This window comes from Saccopteryx bilineata, chromosome 6 (genome assembly GCF_036850765.1).
Source record: "Saccopteryx bilineata isolate mSacBil1 chromosome 6, mSacBil1_pri_phased_curated, whole genome shotgun sequence".
NCBI lineage: Eukaryota > Metazoa > Chordata > Mammalia > Chiroptera > Emballonuridae > Saccopteryx > Saccopteryx bilineata.
The window spans coordinates 175,895,519-175,918,178 of record NC_089495.1 but is presented as its reverse complement, the minus strand read 5'-3'; the positions used below and the strand labels follow the sequence as shown (position 1 = coordinate 175,918,178).

The following is a 22,660-nucleotide window of genomic DNA, read 5'->3' as shown; positions in this document are numbered from 1 at the left end:
GTCGGGGCTTATTGGTGTGGAGAATCCCGGAGTGAGGTGAGCGCACAGAACTAAAGGCAGGGCGAGTTAGGAGAAGGCCACACGCGGTTCTCCCTGGCAAAGCCTCTCAGGCTTTTATCAGGTGCGGCTCCCCACGCGCTGTCACAAAGGCGCGGCTGCAGAGAGGACACAAGCGGAGATTATTCGCCCTCCTCTCCTCTGAGACCCCAAGCCACCTGCTCCTGTAGACTGGTAACAGGTGAACAGTAACAATGGGTGCTTTGTTTTCGCTCTCTCTTACCTCCCACCCCAGCACAGGAACCAGAAGTTCACCTCCAGGTGCTGCTTCTGAAAGAAATGCTTTGGAGCCCAGGGCTGGAAGAGGAACAGGGCCACTCCTATGAGGTCCCCATACTTTTCTTGAGTTACCCTTTGAACAGCAAAAAATCACCATAGCCCCCAAGAGCACAGGTTTTCCCATAGCTCCAACTATCAGGGTTATTGGCAGAATGGATTAGAAACTAATGAGACTCCAACCCAGATACCATTAAACTCAAAACCCCCAAAAGACTAGGCAACATCACCTTTTTGCCCACTGCCCAGTCAGGTCAGCCCCTTCCTCTTTGCACAATCCCTGCATCGTTTAACCTTCCGCAGGCACTACGGAGGGCTGGGGCGGCCTGTGTTTCGTTGATCATTGACCTGTTGTCTCTAAAGCAAAGAAAAGTGAGCTGTACTTCTGGCCTTCCCTTTCTAGAAGACTCTGAAAGATTAATGTTGGTCACTCAAAAGGATGTTCAAAGAAAGAAAGAAAGAAGCGGCTACTACTGCTGGGAATCCCGGCCCTAGGTCTGCGTGTAAGTGTGTGTGAATGCACGTACACACGGGCATGCATGCGCGTACACACACACAGGGCTGGCCACACAGCCCCATGCACCACTGCCCTTGACTAAACCAGTTCCCCGGTGGTCCTTTAACGATGAGGTGCTTCCGAACAGGGGGCGATGGTTTCCATGTTGGCAGCCCGAGCCCCTTCCTGCAAGCACTGCTCTTTTGTTGAAACCCACTGGTTTGACAGGGGCGGATTCAGCCAAGCAAACAGCCCTGCTGGTCACCGAGGTCCCCTGAAAGCATTTTCTCTCCCTGGGGAGCAGAGCGAAGACAGGTGAAGGACGATCAGCGGGCTGGTTTCCGCTGCCAGGGCCCCCACCCCCCACCCCCACCTCCGGGCCGGACTCCTCCTCCCCTGGCAACCTGCCCCTCACCCCCCTCCCCGTTTATCCCTGACTGGAGCCGGGGAGCTGAACAGGAATCCGATACCCCTCTCTCTGAGCCACTCGCAACCCCTCCAGTGTCTGGAAGTGTTTCCCACGCCCCAGGGCTGGGGTCCTCTGTCCCTCCTGCCGAACAGCCCACACTTCCAAAGTGATAATGCTGAGCCCAGGCAAGGGGCCACATCCCTCTTGGGCCTCTTGACTTTTAGGAAGGGAAATCCTTTAAAAAGCCCTGCTTTGTACAGCCTTTTTTTTTTTTTTAAACCCCCGTAAACCAGGTGGCCTCTCTCCCAAGTGGCCCAGGCTCTCCACTTTGAGGCTGGCTTCAGGCTGTGGAAGTGAGTGGGAGAAAAATGTGCAAAATTGAAAGAGATCGCCTCAAACGCCTGAAACCGATCTCCATATTAAATTTAAAACAATACTAGAAGTTGGGTTTTGTTCAAATAAATAAATAAGTAAATCGTGCAGGAAAGAAAGTCGATCCCCTCAGGACAAGTTAGACTTGAACTTTAATGTCTTTGGCTGGAGTTTTGGTCTGTAGCTGATGGTCAGATAACAAAGACAAAAATCTCTAAAATAAACTCATTATTAGGCTTACTGCATCCATTCATTCCCACAGTAGCTAGTTGTCACAACCTACTATTTCTCTGTTCTAGATCAAGCTGAGATTAGGATTCATTTCAACCAATATACTTATTTCTTTTCTTCCACTGAGAAAGAGTTTAAAATAGTCATTTAGAGGCCTTTCTTTTTCTTACTCAGGTGTACTTACATGGTCACAGGCCTCTTGAGTGCCACAAGATACAATCAAACGAGCTGGCCGGACTCTAAATGTCATATGTGCTTCTATTTCTGATGCCCCTCCCCCCCTTTTCTCTGATAAACTCTAGGACAGTTGGAGGGCCAGACTATAAAAAAAACTATGAACAAATCCCTATGCACACTGCACATATCTTATTTTAAAGTAAAAAAACAAAACGGGAACAAATACAATATTTAAAATAAAGAACAAGTAAATTTAAATCAACAAACTGACCAGTATTTCAGTGGGAACTATGCTCCTCTCACTGACCACCAATGAAAGAGGTGCCTCTTCTGGAAGTGCGGTGGGGACCAGATAAATGGCCTCAGGGGGCCGCATGCGGCCGCGGGGCCGTAGTTTGGGGACCCCTGCTCTAGGAATAGCAGGTTTGGCGGCATAACAATCAAGAAATTTCTATGCTCAAGACATGGGCCCACACATCCATGGGGACAACAAGCCTGTAATGTTCAGATCCTCAGTGGCCTCTGTGGCTCTGTGCAGGTTGCTTGACCTCTCTATGGCTCAGTTTCCTTGCCTGTAAATTCAAAATGGCAATGCCACCTATGATTACCTATATGGTACAATTCTACCCAGGAGGAGGGTTGTTTGGAGGATTAAGAGAGAGCGGCGCGGGAAACGCTTAGTACAGGGCTAGCTGATAAACTTCCCCAAAAGAGTAGATGCCAGTATGTGACAACAGTATAATGAAGATGACAGAGGCAATGTGTCTGAAACAACTGGAAATCAGAAGAGCTGGCTTTGAGATCAGCTCTACATTTTCCTCGCTGTTCATCTCAGGAAACTGAATTCTCCAAGCCAATCTCTATGCCTAAAATGTAGGTCTAACTTCTGTGGAGCAAGCAATAATGTCTGGGCAAGCAGGCGGCACGTGTCAAAGCATTAATGACAGTTAGCCAGGGTAGCCGGAGCTGTTTTTGGAGCATTATTGAGTCTGAAAGAGACAGAGTATATATTCTTCTGGTCCATTTTGTCTTCTTTCTGTAGCAGTTGTCAAAGAAGGAGGGTGTGTCATCTGGGGCCTAATTTTCCACTGAAGACTACCTTCCTGATGCTGGATGTCTGTGTTCCTGAGGAATCCATTCAGAGCTTAGTTTACTGTGTGAGAAATACTGACCCATGCCTGTCCAGTCACCAAGCTCGCAAGGTTTACAGGACCAACCAGCTAGAAGAATCTCGAAGAGTCTCCTGAGTTCGGAAGATCAAGGTTTTTGTATTTTGTGCTTCGTTATCAGTTAAACTTGATAATTGTGTTCATTTTCCTATGGAAAGTGCTTTACAGAAAAGATATAAAGCATTTGTTTTAATTATCAAGAGGAAAATGAAACTGGTAACGTGACATAGGAGCCTCATTTCCTGATTTTGGACAGAATTCTCCCAAATTGGCATGGATTTTGAACTCTGTTTCTCAAAGCTGATGAGATTTTGCCAGGGGTTGGGCTTGGCTATGTTGAAAGAGTTTTTCTTTCTTTTATTGTCTTGACTCATGGTGTGGAAAAGTCCAGAAGAAACAAATACACTAAGATACTTTAATCATGTGCATTAAGGGAGAGAAAGGATGGTAAGATCTAGAGTCTTTATCAGCTTGGAAATCTGCTGTGTTCACTCCCACACCTTAAGCTCATCACATCGATTATTGTTCAAGACATTTTTATAAAAGGCCTCTTTGAGGCTAAAGAACATGTAAGTAGAATGAGAGCAACAGGAAACATAAAACTAATCCCCATCATTCGAGAAGTCATTGATCATGCTCATTAAGTCTTTTTAATTGTATGCCTATAAAATTTCAGCTTCAAGATTAGATTTCTCCTTTTGATATCAGTATGCGGTTTCCACGTGAACTGGAGGGAATGGTGGATCCTAAGCTTTCTGTGGGGGGTTTTTGGTTTGTTTTTGTTTTGTTTTGTTTTTAATTCAGTTGAGGTAGCGGCTAGAAATTAAAGGGGAAAAAGAAACCTCTAAACTGTTGAGATTTAGTCATCGATATAGTTTTTGGAGTAAATTCGTATTTTGCTACTCATTGCCTGGCCGGGCAACACATCTATTTTGTTTGGATCTGAGCACCAGTTTGGAAGAAAAAGAATTCTATTGACGGTAATAGCTTAAAACATGAAATTGTTTTTTTTCCCAACTTGGAGAAATTGCAGGGCACGTTTTGTTTAGGCAATCCCTTTGACTCCAGTCTGAATACAAACGGAATACCAAAACCGTTGGGCGTGTTCCCCTTTATCTCCTACCCGGAGACTGATTTCATTACGATAATTGCAGGCTTGCCTGGCTCTTGGCAGCTTCTCCACTCCAAGACCCTTAACAGCCTTGCAGACGATTGTCAAGGCTCAGTTGTTCTGTCTGCCGGCAGAGGGGGATGGGACTGCAGGGGAGAAAGGTTCTGTCCCCAGAGGCTCAGCGGTGTCCTGCCGCTGCTCAGCTGTGCACTCCTTCTGCACTTGTCCTTCCAGGGTTGTGTGTGGGTCCCAGTCACTGTCACTCCCCCCGGCAACCACCCATTCTAGCAAACAGCAATGATGCATTCATTTTCTTCTCTTCCTGGGATTACTAAAAGTTCCATGATTATGTATAAATATGCAAGGGATTCTTACAAAATGGGGTTATGGCAGTAGCATGGAATAAATCCAATGGTGCCCTTCTAGGCATCCGACACCAAAGGAAAGATGCACTTGACCTGCTACAACCCACGTTTACTCTGGGTCTTGAAGGCCGCACTTGTTTGGACCACAGAAGGCCACAGTCCAGGCCCACCATCAGCTGGGCAACTTCCTTTGCATGTCAAAGTGAGTAGAATTCAGACTTTCCCATCCCTAACACAGAAGGAAGAGGCTGTTTGTCTCAGGATGGGCACACCCTGGTGCAGTTTGGCAGAGCGTCCTGCAACCCTCTCAGATGTCGGGTTAGGGCAAAACTAGAACTCCGTCTGCCCGGTACATCTTGCGCTGATTACTTGGAGCACGTGTTTCTGATTCATTTGCACATAACTCATCCAGGGGGTGTTGCAAGAGCTATGTGATGGCCAAAGGAACCCAATGAGTTTTTATTATACTTTTTAAACAAGTTTCTCTACATTGATTGTCTCTCAGAGCCAAGAAGCTGCATTCTTCCACTCCCGTGACTTCCAAACTAGGCTCAGTAAGTCCAAGAGCAAGTTCTGACCTTGGCTCTGAGGCTGTCTGTTTTGAACCTGAGGGTTGCTTGAAAGGTGTGCGTGCTGGGTCTGGACTGCAGTAGAATCACAGCTGGGAAAGCCTGGGCCTTGAAGACCTTGTGTTCACACCTTTAACCCAAGCTGTGGCATCCAACCTCACCAGCACCTTGGCCACTTTGATCCCTTGGTGGCATGAGAGGACAGTACCTCTGTTATTCATTTGCTGACAGATGGTGTGGCAAATTGGTAAGAGCCTGGGTTGTGGAACTAGACGACCCACATCTGCCAGTTCCTAGCTGTGTGATCTTAGGCAAGTTATTAACTTCTCTGTGTGCCAGTTTTCTCTGCCTATAAAAAGCTATCTATTGCCATCTGACAACCACTCTAAAATTCAGGTTGAAGGAACAATTGCTGGACTGCTCGTGGCCTCTAGGGGTCAGGAATTTGAGCAGGAATCAGCTGGCAGAGCTGTTCTCTGCACCACGTGGTGTCAGCTGGGATGACCTAGCTGGGTTGGATTATCTAAGATGGCACCATTCATACAACTGAGGCCGTGGAGCTAGCCAGTAGCTGAGGAGCCCCGCTCTCCTCTTTGTGGCCCACCCCCTTCGTGTGGTCTCTGTGTAAACAGTCGTCTAGATTGGGCCTCCTTACATAAAGGTAGGAACATGCCAAGAGAATGAAAATGGAAGCTGCAAGACCTCATGAGATTTGTCACATTGTAACTCCTGCCACATTCTACTGGACAGAGTGTGTCACAAGGCCAGCCCAGAGAGAAGGGGAGAGGAAGTAAACTCCACGTCTTGATGGGAGGGGTGGCACATACCTACAAGGATGGGAGGAACTGCCAGAGCCTTCTTTGCAAATCATCCATCATAAAGGCCAATCAACCAAACTTAGAAGGTTATTATAAGGAGTAAGTAAGTTAATATATGGAAGAGCATTTAGAACAGTGCCTGGTACAGAGTCAGTATTCAATAAGTGTTCAGTTTTATTATAGTTTATTCTTGTGGCATTTCAGGAATATACAGAATACATGTTTACTCCTTGAATTTAAGACTTCCCTGCAATGTAGTCATCAGTAAATCAGTGACCCTAGTAATGAGTTGTCTTCTACCAACCCATGGCCCAAGTACATCATTCTCTCTGGTCGTGGGGTGCATTCAGGGGTTTTGCACCCCCAGGGGTTTTGCCACCCCTGGGGCTTTTGCACTCTGTGTCACCATGTAGTCTCAGCTATCCTTGATGAGGGACCCATCCATCGTTTGTCTCTGCTCTCTCAGACTTTCTTCCAAGGGTCACCCAGCTTGGAGGCTATTGACTCCTCATTGACCCTGGCCTGTTCTGAATTCTTCAGGTCACCATAGAGGTGGTGGACGGTCCTGACTCTGAAGCAGATAAAGATCAGCATCCGGAGAATAAGCCCAGCTGGTCAGTCCCATCCCCCGACTGGCGGGCCTGGTGGCAGAGGTCCTTGTCCTTGTCAAGGGCCAACAGCGGGGACCAGGACTACAAGTACGACAGTACCTCAGATGACAGCAACTTCCTCAACCCCCCACGGGGGTGGGACCGTCCGGCACCAGGCCACCGGACTTTTGAAACCAAAGAGCAGCCAGAATATGGTGAGTTTACCACCCAGTGATATAAAATTGGTGGGGAGAATAAATGAGGATGATGAGGACATGGAGCCAAGACAAACCCAGTTTACAGTATGTGGCTTTTGGTCTGCTATGAGGCATACCTCATAAAGACTCTGCTCCGCAGAAGCCCCAAGAAGGCACCAGCAGCCACATTTTTCTGGAAAGACTATAATTTTAAAATCACACTAATTATCCTAGGAGAGACTTTTTTTCTTTTTTTCTTTTTTTTTTTTTTACTTAGGGGTCTTTGAGGTTCTGTCTCCCCCCTCAAAAAAATTAGTTTTATTTCTAAAAAGGAAGAAATCACCAAATCAACTTCCTTATATATTTTACTATAAAAATGCACACTGAAAATCAGTTTAGTAAAAGAGATGTGTCCAGCTGTTTCCTTTGACCAGGCCACTATGTTACATTTGACATTGTCAGTGGTGTGGCCCTTGGGAATCCACATGAGCATATGTTTCATAGGTGAGGCCTCCCCACCAATAAATTTTAAGACCCCCAAGTTAGGACTTCTAGTGTTTCATGTTTTTAGAATAAGACAGGTGAGGTAACAAAACTTTCAAACTCAGTAGTTTAAATAATAAAAGTTTCTATTTTATTTGAGATGTGAGACAGGGTAGGGGAGACTCAGCTCCATTCAGTCATTCAAGAACCCAGGCCCCTTCCATCTTAGCGCTCCACCAACTTTTAGAGACTGAGAGTTATCCGTTGGATGCTCTCTATGCCACTCAGCCAAGGAGAAAGACACAGTCTGAAAAAGGTACAGATGCTCTTAATCCCTTCAGTTTAGAGATGTAGCACATCACATTTGCTCAAATTCTATTGACCAGACCTGATGATATGGCCCCACATAGCTGCGAGAGGCGATGAGAAATCTGTGTGTCCAATAAGAAGAACCTGGCTTTGTGAGCAATCAGGCAATGTGCCTTATACTATAGAATATCTGCTATCTTACAAATGCGTCCATCATTGTTATATTCTGTGGCTTTACCATCAGCAGTCTTAGGAGCAGACACTGTCCTGACGAGGATGACTTGTCACGAACTCTCACCCTTATATACCTGTTTTCAGCAGAAAGACCGGTTGTTTGTTGAAGAGTTATTTCTGCCCACTAATAGATCATTCTAAGCAACTTTCCAAACAGCAAGATGAATTTTTTTTAGCTGTATCATTTAGTTGTTCAATAGACATTTATTAAAAGCAGCATATCTTGTCTTCCACATTATGTTAAGAGCTAGGAATCCAAAAATAAGTAAGACACAGTCCTTCCCTAAAACAGGTCTTACCTGTATGTGGATAAGGGGAGAAAAACTACCTGACAGAGCAAAAGAGTACCGTGGTGGAAACACACACCAAACGCTAGCAAAGCAGAAAGTGCGCTCCCAGACCTCTTTCCAACCAGGAGACTCATGAAATCTTCCCCTTTCCCAGAGGATGCCCAATTTCTCTATCTTCCAGGAGGAAGAACTAGGACTGGTAGCCAACATTCATATAGCCCTTAATAGACGCCGATCCTTCTTCATGGCGTTTAACATGTATTAGCTCATTCATTAACTCTCTGAGCTAGGAATCCCATTTTATAGATGGGAAAGCTGAAGCCTGGAGAAATTAAGCAACTTGACCTCAAGGATTTATCTGAGTCGGTCCTCTTGTTCACTATGTTATTCTACCTCTCAGGGGACAAGGAGGGTGGGAGGGGGAGGGGTAGCACATTCTTTAGAGCACTAGAGTGGATCTAGAAATGATCACTTGGATTGGAAGACAGGGATAGAAGGAAAAGTTCAGTGACGTTGAACAGTGAAACGAAACACACAGCCTGACATTACACAGCTTTGTGGCTGAAGCTGGTTGCCCCTCCCACACAGAACATTGTTTCTATGAGTGGGGCTTAGACCCTCAGCATCAGAACCCCTTAGTTGCATATTTAAAAATGCCAATTCTTGCCCCAACCTATCCCTCTATCTTAAAGGTCCTCAAAGTTTAGTCCCCAGACTAGCTCGATCAGCATCCCCTGGATGCATGATAAAAATGCAGACTTTCTGCCTCCTGATCCCCAGGCCTACTGGGTCATTCTTGGGTCCACAAAACCTCTGTTTGAATAGGCTTTCCAGGAGCCTCTGGTACATTGGGCATTTAGCACCAGTATTTGAGATCGGTGATTCTCAGGCCTGGTTGCTCATTTTGCTCACCTGGGGAATTCTTTTAGAACCCTGATGCCCAAATTTCTCTCCAGACCAGTAAGCTGGGATCTCTGGAGGCAGGCCCTAGTCCCTGGTGTGTTTTAGGCTTCCACGGGTGACCACTGTACAACTCAGGTTGAGGGCCACTGCTGACCTTCTACGGAACCAGAATGTCAAGCCAGGAGACCTGGAGTCTGTCTTTGCTTCTTCGTTTCTTTTTATTTGCAATCAAGATTAGCAGGTGATTTTCATGCTCACTGCAGTTTGAAGACTAACCTTAGAAACAAATCTTTCATCTAAAGATTGTACAAAGTACCCTCAGCTGAATTCATAACCATTAAGAACATCTTCCATTTCAATCTTGAGGATAGAATTTGCTTCTACTGGCGCAGCTCCTGTGGCTGCCTCAGCCTCCCTCACCCTGGCTTCTGGGCTTATGATACCTGTAGAGAATCTTGTATCTGAATCTTACAGCATCTCTGGGTCATGAAGAAACTCCTATCTTTTGTGATTTTGGAGCCTCTTTTAGAAACTTTCTCATCGTTAGGCTAGATGTCAGGATTGCTACTTTATAAAGAAAAATGTATCCCTTATAATGGTTCCAAAGCAGCGCTTTCCAGACTTTAATGTGCTCACAAACAACCTGGGGGTCTTGTTCACATGCAGCTTCCGAGGCAGTAGATGTAGGTAGGACAGGGTCGGGAGCCCAGGTGAGGCTGACCACCACTCGACCTTGGACCACACCTGGAGTGCCAAGACTTGCCACGCGTCATGGCTACCCATGCTGTATTTTCAAAATGAATGAAGAAGTATTGCTTTCAAGACTGATTCACAATGAATAGGAGATTTCCAGAATTCCATACAGCATTGGATGAGCTGAGTCCTCTTTTATTTCAATCTACAAGAAACAGTGAAATTTCTAAGTATTTATCCCTAGATGAGCTGCTGGGGAGGACCCAGGGAGAGAACGTCCTGCCCAGGAAGGGGAGGTTCGTGTACTGACGTAGCATCACTGTGCCTAGTACCTGCTGCCTTGTCTGTCTGAGGCGGCTCTATTTATCCCTAGATGAGCTGCTGGGGAGGACCCAGGAGAGAACGTCCTGCCCAGGAAGGGGAGGTTCATGCACTGACGAAGCATCACTGTGCCTAGTGCCGGCTGCCTTGTCTGTCTGAGGCGGCTCCTTCTGGAGGGTGCCGACCTCAGATTTTTGAAGGTAGGGCTTTGAATACAAGTTTAAATGCCTGTGGCCAAAGAGTATTTCAAAAAAAATTCCAGGTGAAATAAATAAAATAGAATGGCATCTTAAGACTAATCTACAAACTACACAACAGAAGTTAGTCAGACCTAACTTGTGATCGTGGAAGGCTCTATGTATTTGAAATACTACATTTTAAATACCTTCTGTGTCAATACTTAAGTTATTTCCCAGGGCGAGAAAGAGTTCAAATAAAAGTTTTCTGTCAAATAGTAGTATATCATTCCCAAAGTTGTTCAGAACAACCTGAATAATAAGATTAATAAACACTTCTTGTTTTAACCTAGGCTGGGGCTCAATTCTTTGCAATTCTCTTACTGGTCATGGTCCTATTCTAATAGAGTTCAGTGACTGATATTTTTTTTTGAGGGTTTTTCTTTGTAATGTTAGATTATAGCCACATAAGTAGGCGTTTCAAAGAAAAGAGGCCAGCCTGGGCCAGAATCAAAGCTGCTGGAATACCACGGTATAGAGCAGGACACAGCAGGAGTAGACAGACCTCAGATCTCATCCCAGCTCCGCCAAGGTTAAGCTGTGTGAGCTTAGGCAAGTACCTTAACCTCTCTGAGCCTCAATTTTCTTATTCATAAAGGGAGGCTGTTTCTACCTACCTTGCAAAGTTATGATAGGAGTTAAATCAATGTGTTAGAGCGGCTGCTTACAGCAGGCCTTCAATACTTGGTAGCCATTATCACCTAGGATTGGTGGAGGTTTTCCAGGAGCCGAGTTGAGACCCAAGTCACTTCAGTTGCCTGAACGTCATGACCAGCCCACAGAACTCTAGAGCCTTGACACAGTATAATGACTACTTTAGAATTTCAAATGACATGTTTGAAACCCAGCTCTCGGCCACTGGACTGTGCATTGTTTTTCTTCCCTCCCTGAGCAGTTTGATGTCACAGATAGGGGCTATCGAAGCCCAGGGACTGGTTTTTACTGTCATTGCCATCATCTTTGCAATTGCTGCTGCTCACATTCAGTTTCTGCTCAGAGCGATGCTGCCTCCTCGGTGAGCAGACGAGAACAAGTTTGTTTGATTAGAGTAAAAAGGAATACTGCCCTCAAAGCTTTGTTCCACGGTCAGAAATTCTCTTTTTGGTTCCTTAAAGACAGTAAACAAATAGAAATCCCCAAGAAGAAGAAGGTCTTTGCTAGAACGTTCACCCGGGCAGTGTGCTGTGGAGGCGCTCCGGTGGTGAGCTGGTGTACACACTTCTCCTACCTAGGAGGTCATTTTTGTTCATGGCTAGCCCAATAGAAATAACTAAACACCTACCTGGCTCTATAACTGTTCTGTGCTGAACTCAGAGGGACCCGTAGAAAAATACGTTTGGAAGCTAAGTGGCTTTGTGAGCACCTTAAATAAAGACATGAAGAAGCCACTTACTAGGATGAGAAACCCTCTTGGGTCCAGAGCCTGCTGATATCGAGAGAACACATCTTGGGGGAAATGTTCCGCTATATTTATAACAGTTAACCTGTGCTGCTTAAAACCTCCCCTAAAACTCAGTGGCTGAAAAGAACTTGTTCTCTTAACAGTGCGCAGATTGTCTGGAGTGTTCTGCTCTGGGCTATCGTGGCTGGGGCTGGAGGTCTGGGATGGCTTCGCTGACAATGATGGGAACCCAGCAGGACAGCAGGGGCGCTGTGATAGCTGGGCCCTCTCCTCCTGGTTCCTCCCCCTCCAAGGCACCGACCCCACCCAGGCAATTCACATGGCGGTGGAGGAGTTCCCTACATGAGCGCAAGCCCTAATGCAGGAGCCCTTGCCCTGCCTCTGTTTGCATGAAATTGGCTATTTTCCTATTGGCCAAAGCAGGTTGGGTAGACCGGGCTATGTGTCAGTGTGAGAGAAGGAGAGGAACCCTTTGGTTCCTTCTCCCTTTGGGAGAGGAATTATGGAAGTCGTTTTTCATGTAATCTGACACAGTATTGACATCCAATAATTTTGATTCATGATACCAAAACAAGAAATGACTGCATGCAGAGATTCCAGTGCAAGCGTCATGGTGAGTTTCATGCTAAAATCTCAGATTTCAGGGTGACATTGCCCAAAATTAGCTCTCCATATTTATTGCAACACTGAGGAAAGGTTGCCAGTGATTTGTAGATGGTTGGGACCCTGTTGCTTCTGCTGAGCCAAGCAGGACACCTCTTGGTATCATTGGATTGTCCTGTGCCTGTACCCACCACACAGGTGACGAGGACTCGATCTGTGTGATTTAATAATCTTTCTCTGTCTGACCCACTGGCCCCTTTCTATGAATCTAAAGACATTCCAGTCTTTACCTGTGACCCGTGCTGTTGGTGCTCCCGCCAACAAATCCAGCTCATGGGCACATGCAGGATGCGGTTGAATGTGTTCACATGTGTGTATAATCTGCTGGCCCGGAAGCTCCTGCTTACAAGTGTGTGATCCCGTGGTTGTTCCCGGCACCCCTCGGTGTAGTGTTCCTGGTGAAGTTACCGACAGCCCCCCAGCTGCAAAGTCTCTGAGGGAGCAGCAGTGTCCCCGATCTCAGGGCACATCCCTCTGAAAGTATCTTGTCACTCCAGCTCTACTTTGATCATGCCTGGTCAGAGATGGGAACCAGGAGGAAGGCCAAGGCCGGGAAAACAGCCCCAGCTCCCTCACGCGAAGCAGTAGTATCAAACATCTGTTAGGCCATGTTGTTGGGAAACGGTGTGTTAGAAGAAAATCAAAGTTCAGACACATTCTTTTTTGGAAAGGCGTAGAAGTAAATGGGGTTTCTGGAAGCAGGTGACATGTGAGCAGATGCTCCATTCTGGGTAGGGGAAGAAGACACAGCCAGGAATCAGCCCCTGCCCTCACTCTGCTGACGAGCCGAGGAGACTCCTGTGTTTGAGAAGTTCAGAGCAAACGCCATGGAAACAGCAGCTGGGAGGCTGGCATAGGCCCGCAGCTCAGGTGGAAACGTGTGGGGATGACACTCTTGCCCCACCTACACAATCACAGTCGCCACTACCTGTTGTGAATGGAGAGGACCACTTCTCTGCACCGCACATGCCTGTAGCTCTGAGGCTGGCACCAACAAAGGGCCGCAGGCTGTCAGGACATTTGGAAAAACCAGGAGAAATTAACACTGAGTGGAGATGCTTTAGAAAGAGGGCTCAGCGTGAGAGCCCAAGTTTTCCTTCCGGTCACCATTATGACCTTAGATAGTCACCCGGATGCTGCAGGACTTGGTTTCTTACTTATGACACGAGGAATTGAGTGTTAACAATATACCAGCCTCTCCCACAGCACTCACACATCAGGCGCCTCTAGCCTGGCTGCTGCTTCTATGCCACTCACCCACCAATCTCCTGTATAACATACTCATTCTTTGTTTGCTAATTATTGTCTCACTCTTCTCACTAAGGTATTAGTTCCACCAGGGCAAGGAATCTTTGAAAGTTCTGTTTAATGATATATCCTACATACATAGAATTATGTCTGGCATATAATAGGGGCTTGAAATATCTATTGGATGGATATTGGGCAATGATCTCAAAGGACCATCTCTGGTTTCATCATTAGATACCTGTTGTCTATTCCCATGTAACAAACCATCCCCAAACTTCATGGCTTAACCCAACACTTGATTATTTCTCCTGAGTTCAGACAAGGCCACACTGGGCAGTGCCTCTACTCCTGAGGGCACCAGCTGCGTTCAGCTGCCCACTGGCAAGCCGAAAGGTTCATGCATGCTTCATTCACATGGCTAGTATCTTGGTGGTCCATGTGGCTTCTCTCTTTCCATTCAGTGTCCCATAATTCACGGGTTAGCCTCAGCTTCTTCCATAGTGAATGGATTCCCCAGAGCAAACATCTGAGGCTGTCGGGCCTCTGAAGGCCAAAGCTAGCACAGGTTCTAGGGAAGGGGAAATAGTGTCTCTCTGTCTGTAAATGTATGCACAGGGAGATATGGACCACTAATGGTGATCATCTACCTATTGTTATTTCATGATCCCATGCTCTGCAAAGTTATGCATTCTCAAGAAGCACTCCCTGGGCACCTTTTGGGGGTCATGTGCTGATCATATCAGTGCCCAAAAACTCAGACAGAGTCACTGCCTTCATGACGTCCGTCCCTAAAGTGAACCCTGGGGCTGTATGCCTTTTGACTCCAGCAAGCATCTGGGCCCTCCAACAGTGAGAACGATGGAAGAGGACAGTTGGCAGGCTGCTTGATGGGGTGGACCTGGGGACTCTTTGGGTGAGGCTGTGACTGTCTCCATGGCTCCCTTCCAGATTCCACAGACGGGGAGGGCGACTGGAGTCTCTGGTCTGTCTGCAGCGTCACCTGTGGGAACGGCAACCAGAAGCGGACCAGGTCCTGTGGCTACGCGTGCACCGCGACGGAGTCGAGGACGTGCGACCGGCCCAGCTGCCCAGGTGGGTGATGCAGAGGGGTGGCTCCGAGGTCAAGGGGAAGTGTTTGATTCATGTACTAAAACTTCTAGAAATTGATTTTATTTTAAAAGACAACCACTCCCATAAGAAGAATTCTAACCAGACTGAGACAAGAGACAAGTAAAGAGCTTAATGATGTAAAGCTATCGGGGGTGAGAAATAATTATGACTGGAGCAGTGGTTGTCACACGACAGCCTGTTTTCCTGTGGCCCACACATGTGTAAAGAGTTATAGAAAATAAGGAGGAGGAGAAGAAAAAGAGGAGAAGAAAAGAAGGAGAAAGAAAAGGAAGACTATGTGGCCAAGACCATACGTGACCCACGAAACCCAAACTATTTAGTCTCTGACCCTTTACCAAAAGTTTACCAATTCCTGGTCTGTAGTTTTACATTTACTATGTGTCCCTCATTTCCAGGTAGAATAACAACCTAAATTAATACCTTTAGGCTCTTCCAAGAAACCACATATTCCAAATGGCTTCACCTCAAAGAATGTCAGATGCAGAAAATTCAGTCTCTGCATCCAGGACTTCTCTTTCTAGTCCTGAACTCCATTCTCAACCCATAAGGGGAGGAGAGTGTGGGGGACAGGAGGAAGGAAGGTGAAGGGATTAGCCAGAAAACATAGCTAAATAACACAGAGACCCAGTCAGCAGTGTGCTGGTGGCCAGAGGGAAAGAGAGGTGGGGACTACGTAGAAGTAGGCAGAGATGGGGTCAATAGGGACAGAAAGAGACACTGGTAAGGGCAAGGGGTGCAGATGTTGGTTTGCTGAGTGGTGCACTTGAAACCTGTATGGTTTTGCAGACCAATGTCATCCCAATAAATTCAATAATAATAACAAATTTTTTAAAGGAGAAATGGAGGAGCAAAGGGGTTTCTGAGGATAGAAAGGAACCATCAGATTGGCCATGTGTAAGTTAGCTAAGGGGCGTGTGTGGGAAACAGGGCTGAAATGTCAGAAGTCGCGGTCCCTGGCGCCCCGTCAGCCGTGCGGGGACTTCAGAAAGTGGAGCGAACATCAAGATGCTGTTCCTGCAAGAATTTTCTGAATGAAGCTGAGGTAGATGTCAGGCAGCATGGGGATTTGATGGGTAGAAATAAACCATTAGATAATAATAATAATAATAATAATAATAATAATGGAAGGAAGGAAGGAAGGAAGGAAGGAAGGAAGGAAGGAAGGAAGGAAGGAAGGAAAGAAGCAGTCCAGGAAGAAAACAAAGAAGGAAGAGGAGAATGAAGAAGATGAAAAAGCAAATGATGAAAATAAGATGAGCAAAAGAAAATAAAGATAAATATGAAGAAGATGAAAGTAATGAAAATTATGATTATGAAGAGTAGAACTTTGAGTATTTCGGCATCAAGCAAATTTCTAAGATTTTATATGTAGTATTTTGTTTATTCCTCACAATAGCCTTACGAAATAGGTATTTAGTATTGTGCCCATTTAACAGTTGTAAAAACTGAGGCACCAGGCTTAATTTGCCTGGAGTCATGCAAGCAGCAAGTGATCGCTCTGAAATTCAAACCCAGACAGTCTGATTCCAGAGTCCATATTCTTAACCATTAAACTGTTCCACCTTCAGCAGGAGGAAGGGGATCAGGCTCAGCCACACGTGGACACAGATAGCATTTGAGTTAGGGATTGGGGGATTGCCTCTTGTTTTCTCTTCCAAAGCCGGCATCCAGATCCAAGATGGTCCTTTAGATATCTCATTAGGGGAAGGTTCCTTTCTGGGCACCCATTTAGAATATCGCCTTCTCATTTTCCCTCACCACTGAGAGGGGTGTGGCCAGCAGCCCTGCTCATACTTTTTCTTCTCATCTGACTTAGCCCTCTTTCCATCTTTTCTGCCTCTTTGTTCCTGGCTCTTCCAGGTTTTCTGGACTCTCTTGGAACATGAAGGCTTTTTTTTTTTCAGGATCTCATTTCTTATTTAGTGTGTTGGTTCTCAGCCATATTAGAGTGAATCATGGGGCCAGGTGGTCTGTCTCCTCGGCCTCAGTGACCGCCTTGTAGAAGTTTTTCCCATCTAAGTCAACCCTATCAATAAGTTCAAGGGGCTTCACCTGTAATCAGAGAGAGCCTCTTCTAAGGAAATCAAGTCATGCCTAACAGGTAGCCAAAGCGCTCCAGCTAGGAGTGCTTCAACTGCATCAGCTTGCTCAGGATTCCTGTTTGTGGAGGAAGTCTGGGTGGGGTGGCAGTTTGGAGAGGAGAGGAGAGCCAAGAAGTTTGAGGCAAGCTGGGTTCAGTCCCTCAGAGCAAGTAATGACGAGCCCAGTTCAGTCATTCTGAGCCATCTTCAACAATGCTAACTGTTCCAGAATAGGAGCTACCTGGTCTCAGCTATGGACTACTGTATCCTCAAAATGAGCTGGACACGTATTCAAGGAACAACATCAGCTAACTGCCACCACTTGCTACTTAATGCTTTCTTGACATGTCCCTCATTTAATTCATTCAACACTGTGTGGTAGGTCATCTATTTCTCCCCATTTTACAGAAGTGAAAATAGTTACACAAAGGTTAAGTGGCTTGCCCAAGGTCACACAACTAGTAATGACTTAACCCAGTCAGTCAGTCCTTAAGACTGGTATTGACCACTAGACCGGTATTGGCCACTGCCTCCAGTTTAGTTTGTCACCCTGACCCCACCAGATCATCTTAACATATGATCCCCACTGCCCAAGCATCAATCCTCAGCCCAGTGAGCAAGGTTCTCGGGACCCCTTCAGGCACATTTGGATCTGATTTCATGCTTCACATGGTATCTGGGGTTTTAATATATTTTAGGCTTTGCTACCTGCTTTTTACTGTTTCCTCTGTTGGCAAGTTTCTACCCAGGAGTAGTAATGAACACAAGAAAAGGCTTTGTTGAGGTGTATTTGTTTTTTTAATTGGTGTTGGGGGAGGTGGAATTTTTCCATATAACTAGAGAAAAATGAGCTCCTTTCTGTGTTTAGGAATTGAAGATACCTTCAGGACAGCAGCCACCGAAGTGAGTCTGCTTGCCGGAAGCGAGGAGTTTAATGCCACCAAACTGTTTGAAGTTGGTAAGATTTTTTATTTTTAATTCAAATGTTGATTTAGGATTTCAGACATTCCTTTTGCCTTTGCTATATCATCCTTGGATTCATTTAAATGTTTTAGTTTCTTAATATGGGGTCCAATTCTCGCAGCAAATTTCCTGCACAACAAGTTCCTTAATGCAGAACTGCCTTTGTTTCCCGACCTGTAAAATGGTATAAGAAACTAGTGCATACCTTATAGAATTATGGTAGAATTAAATGAGCTCATGTTTGTAAGGCATTTAGAACATGTTGATCACAAAGAACATCTATATAAGTTTGATAGATAAAAATAAATCAACGGATGTCCCATAGGTACATGAATTATGATAACCTGCCAGACTGGCGGGAAAATACAAAGCTGTTTTCTGGGGCTGCACCAGATTTTGTTTCTGATGACCCTTCCCCCTGGAGGAGACCCTGCTGGCTTTGCAGACACACTTCCCAGGATGGAACCCCACTCTCTCTTCCATGGCTCAGTCAAGGGTTCTCAGGGATGGAATCAGAAAACTCAGCCAACAGCAGCCTGCCTCTGCGTGTCCCTGCTCGTGACACCCTGTCCTGTGCATTCCCGTGTTCCCTCCCATTTAATCCTCATCTCAATCAGACAGGAGCTGTTTACACTTTCAATTCAGACAGGAGAAAACTGAAGCACAGTGAGGGAACATGCCCTGCGCAAGGTCACAGAGCCACTGAATAGTGGCGTTGGGGTTTGCTCCCTGGCAGTCCAGCATTGGAGCCCACACTTTTCACCTAAGCCAGGACTGGCTGAGCTGCCAAGAGGTGCTCCCTCTGTCTCTTCCTCGTCTCACTGAAGAGGATCCCAGCTCTCCTCTGAGCTGCCCTCCTCTCCCCGCCCCTCTGGCCCCTGGCCCCTTGATTTTCACTCATGACACCACCCGCCTCCCGGGCACTGGGGTCAGAACTGGTGAGTCACCTTAGATGTCTTCTTCCCTTGACCCTCAAACCCACCACGGTCTGGCAGCCTTATTTCTCTCATCACTCTTGATCACACCTGCTGTTCCCTCCCTGGACTTTTACAATTGATATCAGCACCGAATCTTATCTTAATGTACAACTCAATTAATCGCTCACGGTTGCTCAAAAATCCTCAGTGCTTACATCAGGGGTCCCCAAACTACGGCCCCAGGGCCGCATGAGGCCCCCTGAGGCCATTTATCCAGCCCTCGCAGCATTTCTGGAAGAGGCACCTCTTTCATTGGTGGTCAGTGAGAGGAGCATAGTTCCCATTGAAATACTGGTCAGTTTATTGATTTAAATTTACTTGTTCTTTATTTTAAATATTGTATTTGTTCCCGTTTTGTTTTTTTACTTTAAAATAAGATATGTGCAGTATGTATAGGGATTTGTTCATAGTTTTTTTTATAGTCCAGCCCTCCAACGGTCTGAGGGACAGTGAACTGGCCCCCTGTGTAAAAAGTTTGGGGACCCCTGGCTTACATAGTGCTCTCTGAGCAAGCCTAGCCTGCATTGAAGACCTCCATGATCTGACACCAGCAACCTACTCCCCTGTCACCTCTCCTTCAGTGAAGGTGTGTCCCCACCACCAGAAATCCACACCAGATTCTTTCTGTTGTTCAACCTCGATCGACACAAGTGGTCACTCTGCCTGTTCACTCAGCCAGTTGTTCCCATAGGCAGTGCAGGACTGGCATAAACATCTCTGGTTTTTCAAATGAAACCAGGAATCCACATTAATAAGTGGAATCACCTAAATCTTAAATGTTAGTGATTAATTCAATATTTTTAATACTTTAAAGGCCAAATACAACTCTGGGAGCAGTTTCTGGTTTGAGGCCTAAATGTCAAGCTCCCTAAAAGCAGGACCACCAGCATCTTTTCATATGAATTAGGATACAACGATTATTACTGTTTGGTGCTTAAGGTTAAGAGGTTAGGCCATGAGCTCTAGTTTTAACTGGTCTGGAGTTACTGTCAGAAATACAACTTAACTCCTACAAATATTACTTTGAGTAATTTTCTACCCCATCTGTTTAAAGAAAAAATTTAAAAGGGCCCTCTGAGTTATTGTGAATTTTCTTATGGCTGATAATGGGGTTAAGGTTAACCCTATAACCCAATATCTTTTCTTTTTTTTTTTTTTTTTTTTGGTAGGGTTATTTCCCAAAAATAGAACAAATGAAGCTTATATAATGATGGTTAATTCTAGCGATGGCATAGAATTAGTCAAGTTCAGAGTTCCCAAATCCAAGGGAGGTGAGCTGGACTGGTGGCTCCTGGAGGCTGCAGGGGTTGACCCTGGGAGGGGAGGGGTAGATGTCAGTGTCATCCTGCTGTCTGTTTTGCCTGTGGTGAGAATGTTTCTTTGGCACCTTTTTCAGACACGGACAGCTGTGAGAGGTGGATGAGCTGCAAAAGCGAGTTCTTAAAGAAGTACATGCACAAGGTGATCAATGATCTGCCCAGCTGCCCCTGCTCCTACCCCACTGAGGTGGCCTACAGCACGGCGGACATCTTCGACCGCATCAAGCGCAAGGACTTCCGCTGGAAAGACGCCAGCGGCCCCAAGGAGAAGCTGGAGATCTACAAGCCCACTGCCCGGTACTGCATTCGCTCCATGCTGTCCCTGGAGAGCACCACGCTGGCCGCCCAGCACTGTTGCTATGGTGACAACATGCAGCTCATCACCAGAGGCAAAGGGGCGGGGACACCCAACCTCATCAGCACTGAGTTCTCAGCGGAGCTTCACTACAAGGTGGATGTCCTGCCCTGGATTATCTGCAAGGGCGACTGGAGCAGGTATAATGAAGCCCGGCCTCCCAACAATGGACAGAAGTGCACGGAGAGCCCCTCGGACGAAGATTACATCAAGCAGTTCCAAGAGGCCAGAGAGTATTAAAGAGAGACCACCACTGATATTGTGACACAAACGTACTGCACTGACCTGTCGCCTGGAGCAAAGTCCCTCTTATCCGCACTCGTGTGTGTTTGTATATACCACATGAGTATCTCATTACACTATGGACATGCACCGGGCCCAGTGACCACCACCTGAAGCCACCCTTGCCATCTGCACATGCCCACGGGCCTCCTTGGAACTCCTCCTAGGGGTGATGTGGGAAGGAGGATGAGGACAAAGAAACCAGAAGAACCAGGAAGCCGCAGTGGGTGGGATTCAATTCACACCCAGATCCGGTGTTTCCTAGAGAAGCAAAGGGGAAAAGAGACTGAAGTTGTAAACATTATAAGTTTTTATATATAACTTATTTAATATGAATGTGACTTAAACATAAACTTTTCTCTGGAGTTGCCATTGTGAAACTGTTTAATCACTTCTGTGAGAGTTCAGACAGGGCTTAGGGAGGTGGAAGAGAAAGGAAATTGGTGACGATTTCTTTAAAAATAATTCAATAGAAATATACAAAACAAGAAAACACCCACCCCACCGTAAACCAAATATTATTTAGTAATGAGGCACCTTGCTGAAATCTCAGCATCCAGAATGTTCTGGCCTAAGACCGGGATGGGGTTGGGGAATGGCTATTTTAGGGTGAAAACTGAGGTTTTAAATAGGCTTTAAAATAAAAGGCCAATATTAGCATAATGCTTTGATCCTACTTAAAGGCTTCAGAGTGGCAGAATTTCTGCTCATGTCTTAGAAAGTCCAGAAGGCTGTAGAAAAGTCGGACATAAAAACAGGGAGTAGCACTTTTCCAAAGAAAAATAAAAGCAAGATAAGTGAGAAAACAACATGGGTCTCACTTCATCTATTTTATTTTAATACCAACTTAATAACTTTTTTTTCCACCAATATAGTCACAGCAAATAAATATAAAAAAAAGGAGGAGGACTCAAGTCTAGGAAATCCTAATTTTTTATGTTTTAAGAAAGGAAAATAAAACTACATTATTTTTGTAAAGTATTTATTGAGTCATTAAGTCTAGTGCATCAAGCAGTTGTAATATGACCTAGTTCTGTAGTGTGGAACTTAGGACAAATAAAGAGTTGGTTATTATGCAATCTTTACTTGCAAAACTCCAGGAAAAGAGAATATATAATAAAATCATAATAAAAATGTGTTACCTGCAGTAAATGTGTTACTTGCAAATATTTATGACTCGAATACCATAAATATCTCTGGTGAAGCAGGGCTTTGAGGCATGGCAAAGAAAAGTTCCAGCCAGGTGGTAATAAAAGACTCTTTGATTGATGTGATGGTGGGTGGTATAAGTCATCGCATCTTTAGCACCAGGAGTGTCAACCCAGCCCCCAGGAGGATAAAGCTGATGGACCCACATACAATATTTTGCCCACCCAGAGCTAAGCAACAGCTATGAAAACCAAGCCAGAGCAAAAGCTTAACACAGCCCTGGTGAGTGGGGCTGCTTCCAAACAAAATTCTGCAATTACAGTATTAATCATGTAAATTATTTCTTTTCTAGATGACAAAAGCAAAGCTCAAATAAAATAAATCACATAGGATCCATCTTTCATGTCCTTGCTCAGGGCTCTTTCTACTATATCAAATTTTTGGTGTCTTCATATTCTTGGTGTCTTTGGTTTTCCAAATGACTCCACCCTTAGGTTCTCCTAATAAAGTCTTGTTCTTATGGAAAAGTTCTTATCAGTCATTTACACTTTAGAATGAATTATCCATGTATTTGGGATCTATTTCCAATTATAAAATTAGAAGCCTTATTCATATGTGAAGGAATTTTAAGTAACTAAATCAGTAGAGAGAGAATCAATAGGTCTATATACATATAAGGGAAGCAGATCTGGTCTCTAATACCAGGTAAACTATTTTTGCAAAAAGTTCATTGAAATGAAATGCACTACCTATGAGGTGGTGAGTTCCCTGTCAGGACAGGTAT

At 45.4% G+C, this 22,660-nt stretch overlaps 1 protein-coding gene across 2 annotated transcripts in view; it reads left to right on the top strand.

Annotated features, from left to right (window-relative positions):
• The window catches only part of ISM1 (isthmin 1), a 73,519-nt gene extending 51,251 nt beyond the window's left edge, over window positions 1-22,268 (top strand). Inside the window, exons 3-7 of one of the 2 annotated variants that reach the window (XM_066234261.1) lie at window positions 4,725-4,865; window positions 6,591-6,855; window positions 14,568-14,711; window positions 17,700-17,789; window positions 20,168-22,268. In XM_066234261.1, the coding sequence (XP_066090358.1) occupies window positions 4,725-4,865; window positions 6,591-6,855; window positions 14,568-14,711; window positions 17,700-17,789; window positions 20,168-20,685 (1,158 nt within the window). In that variant the 3' untranslated portion in view covers window positions 20,686-22,268. The remainder of the gene's footprint in view (window positions 1-4,724; window positions 4,866-6,590; window positions 6,856-14,567; window positions 14,712-17,699; window positions 17,790-20,167) is intronic. The other variant, XM_066234262.1, reaches the window with a different exon arrangement.
• The last annotated feature ends 392 nt before the right edge of the window (window positions 22,269-22,660 follow it).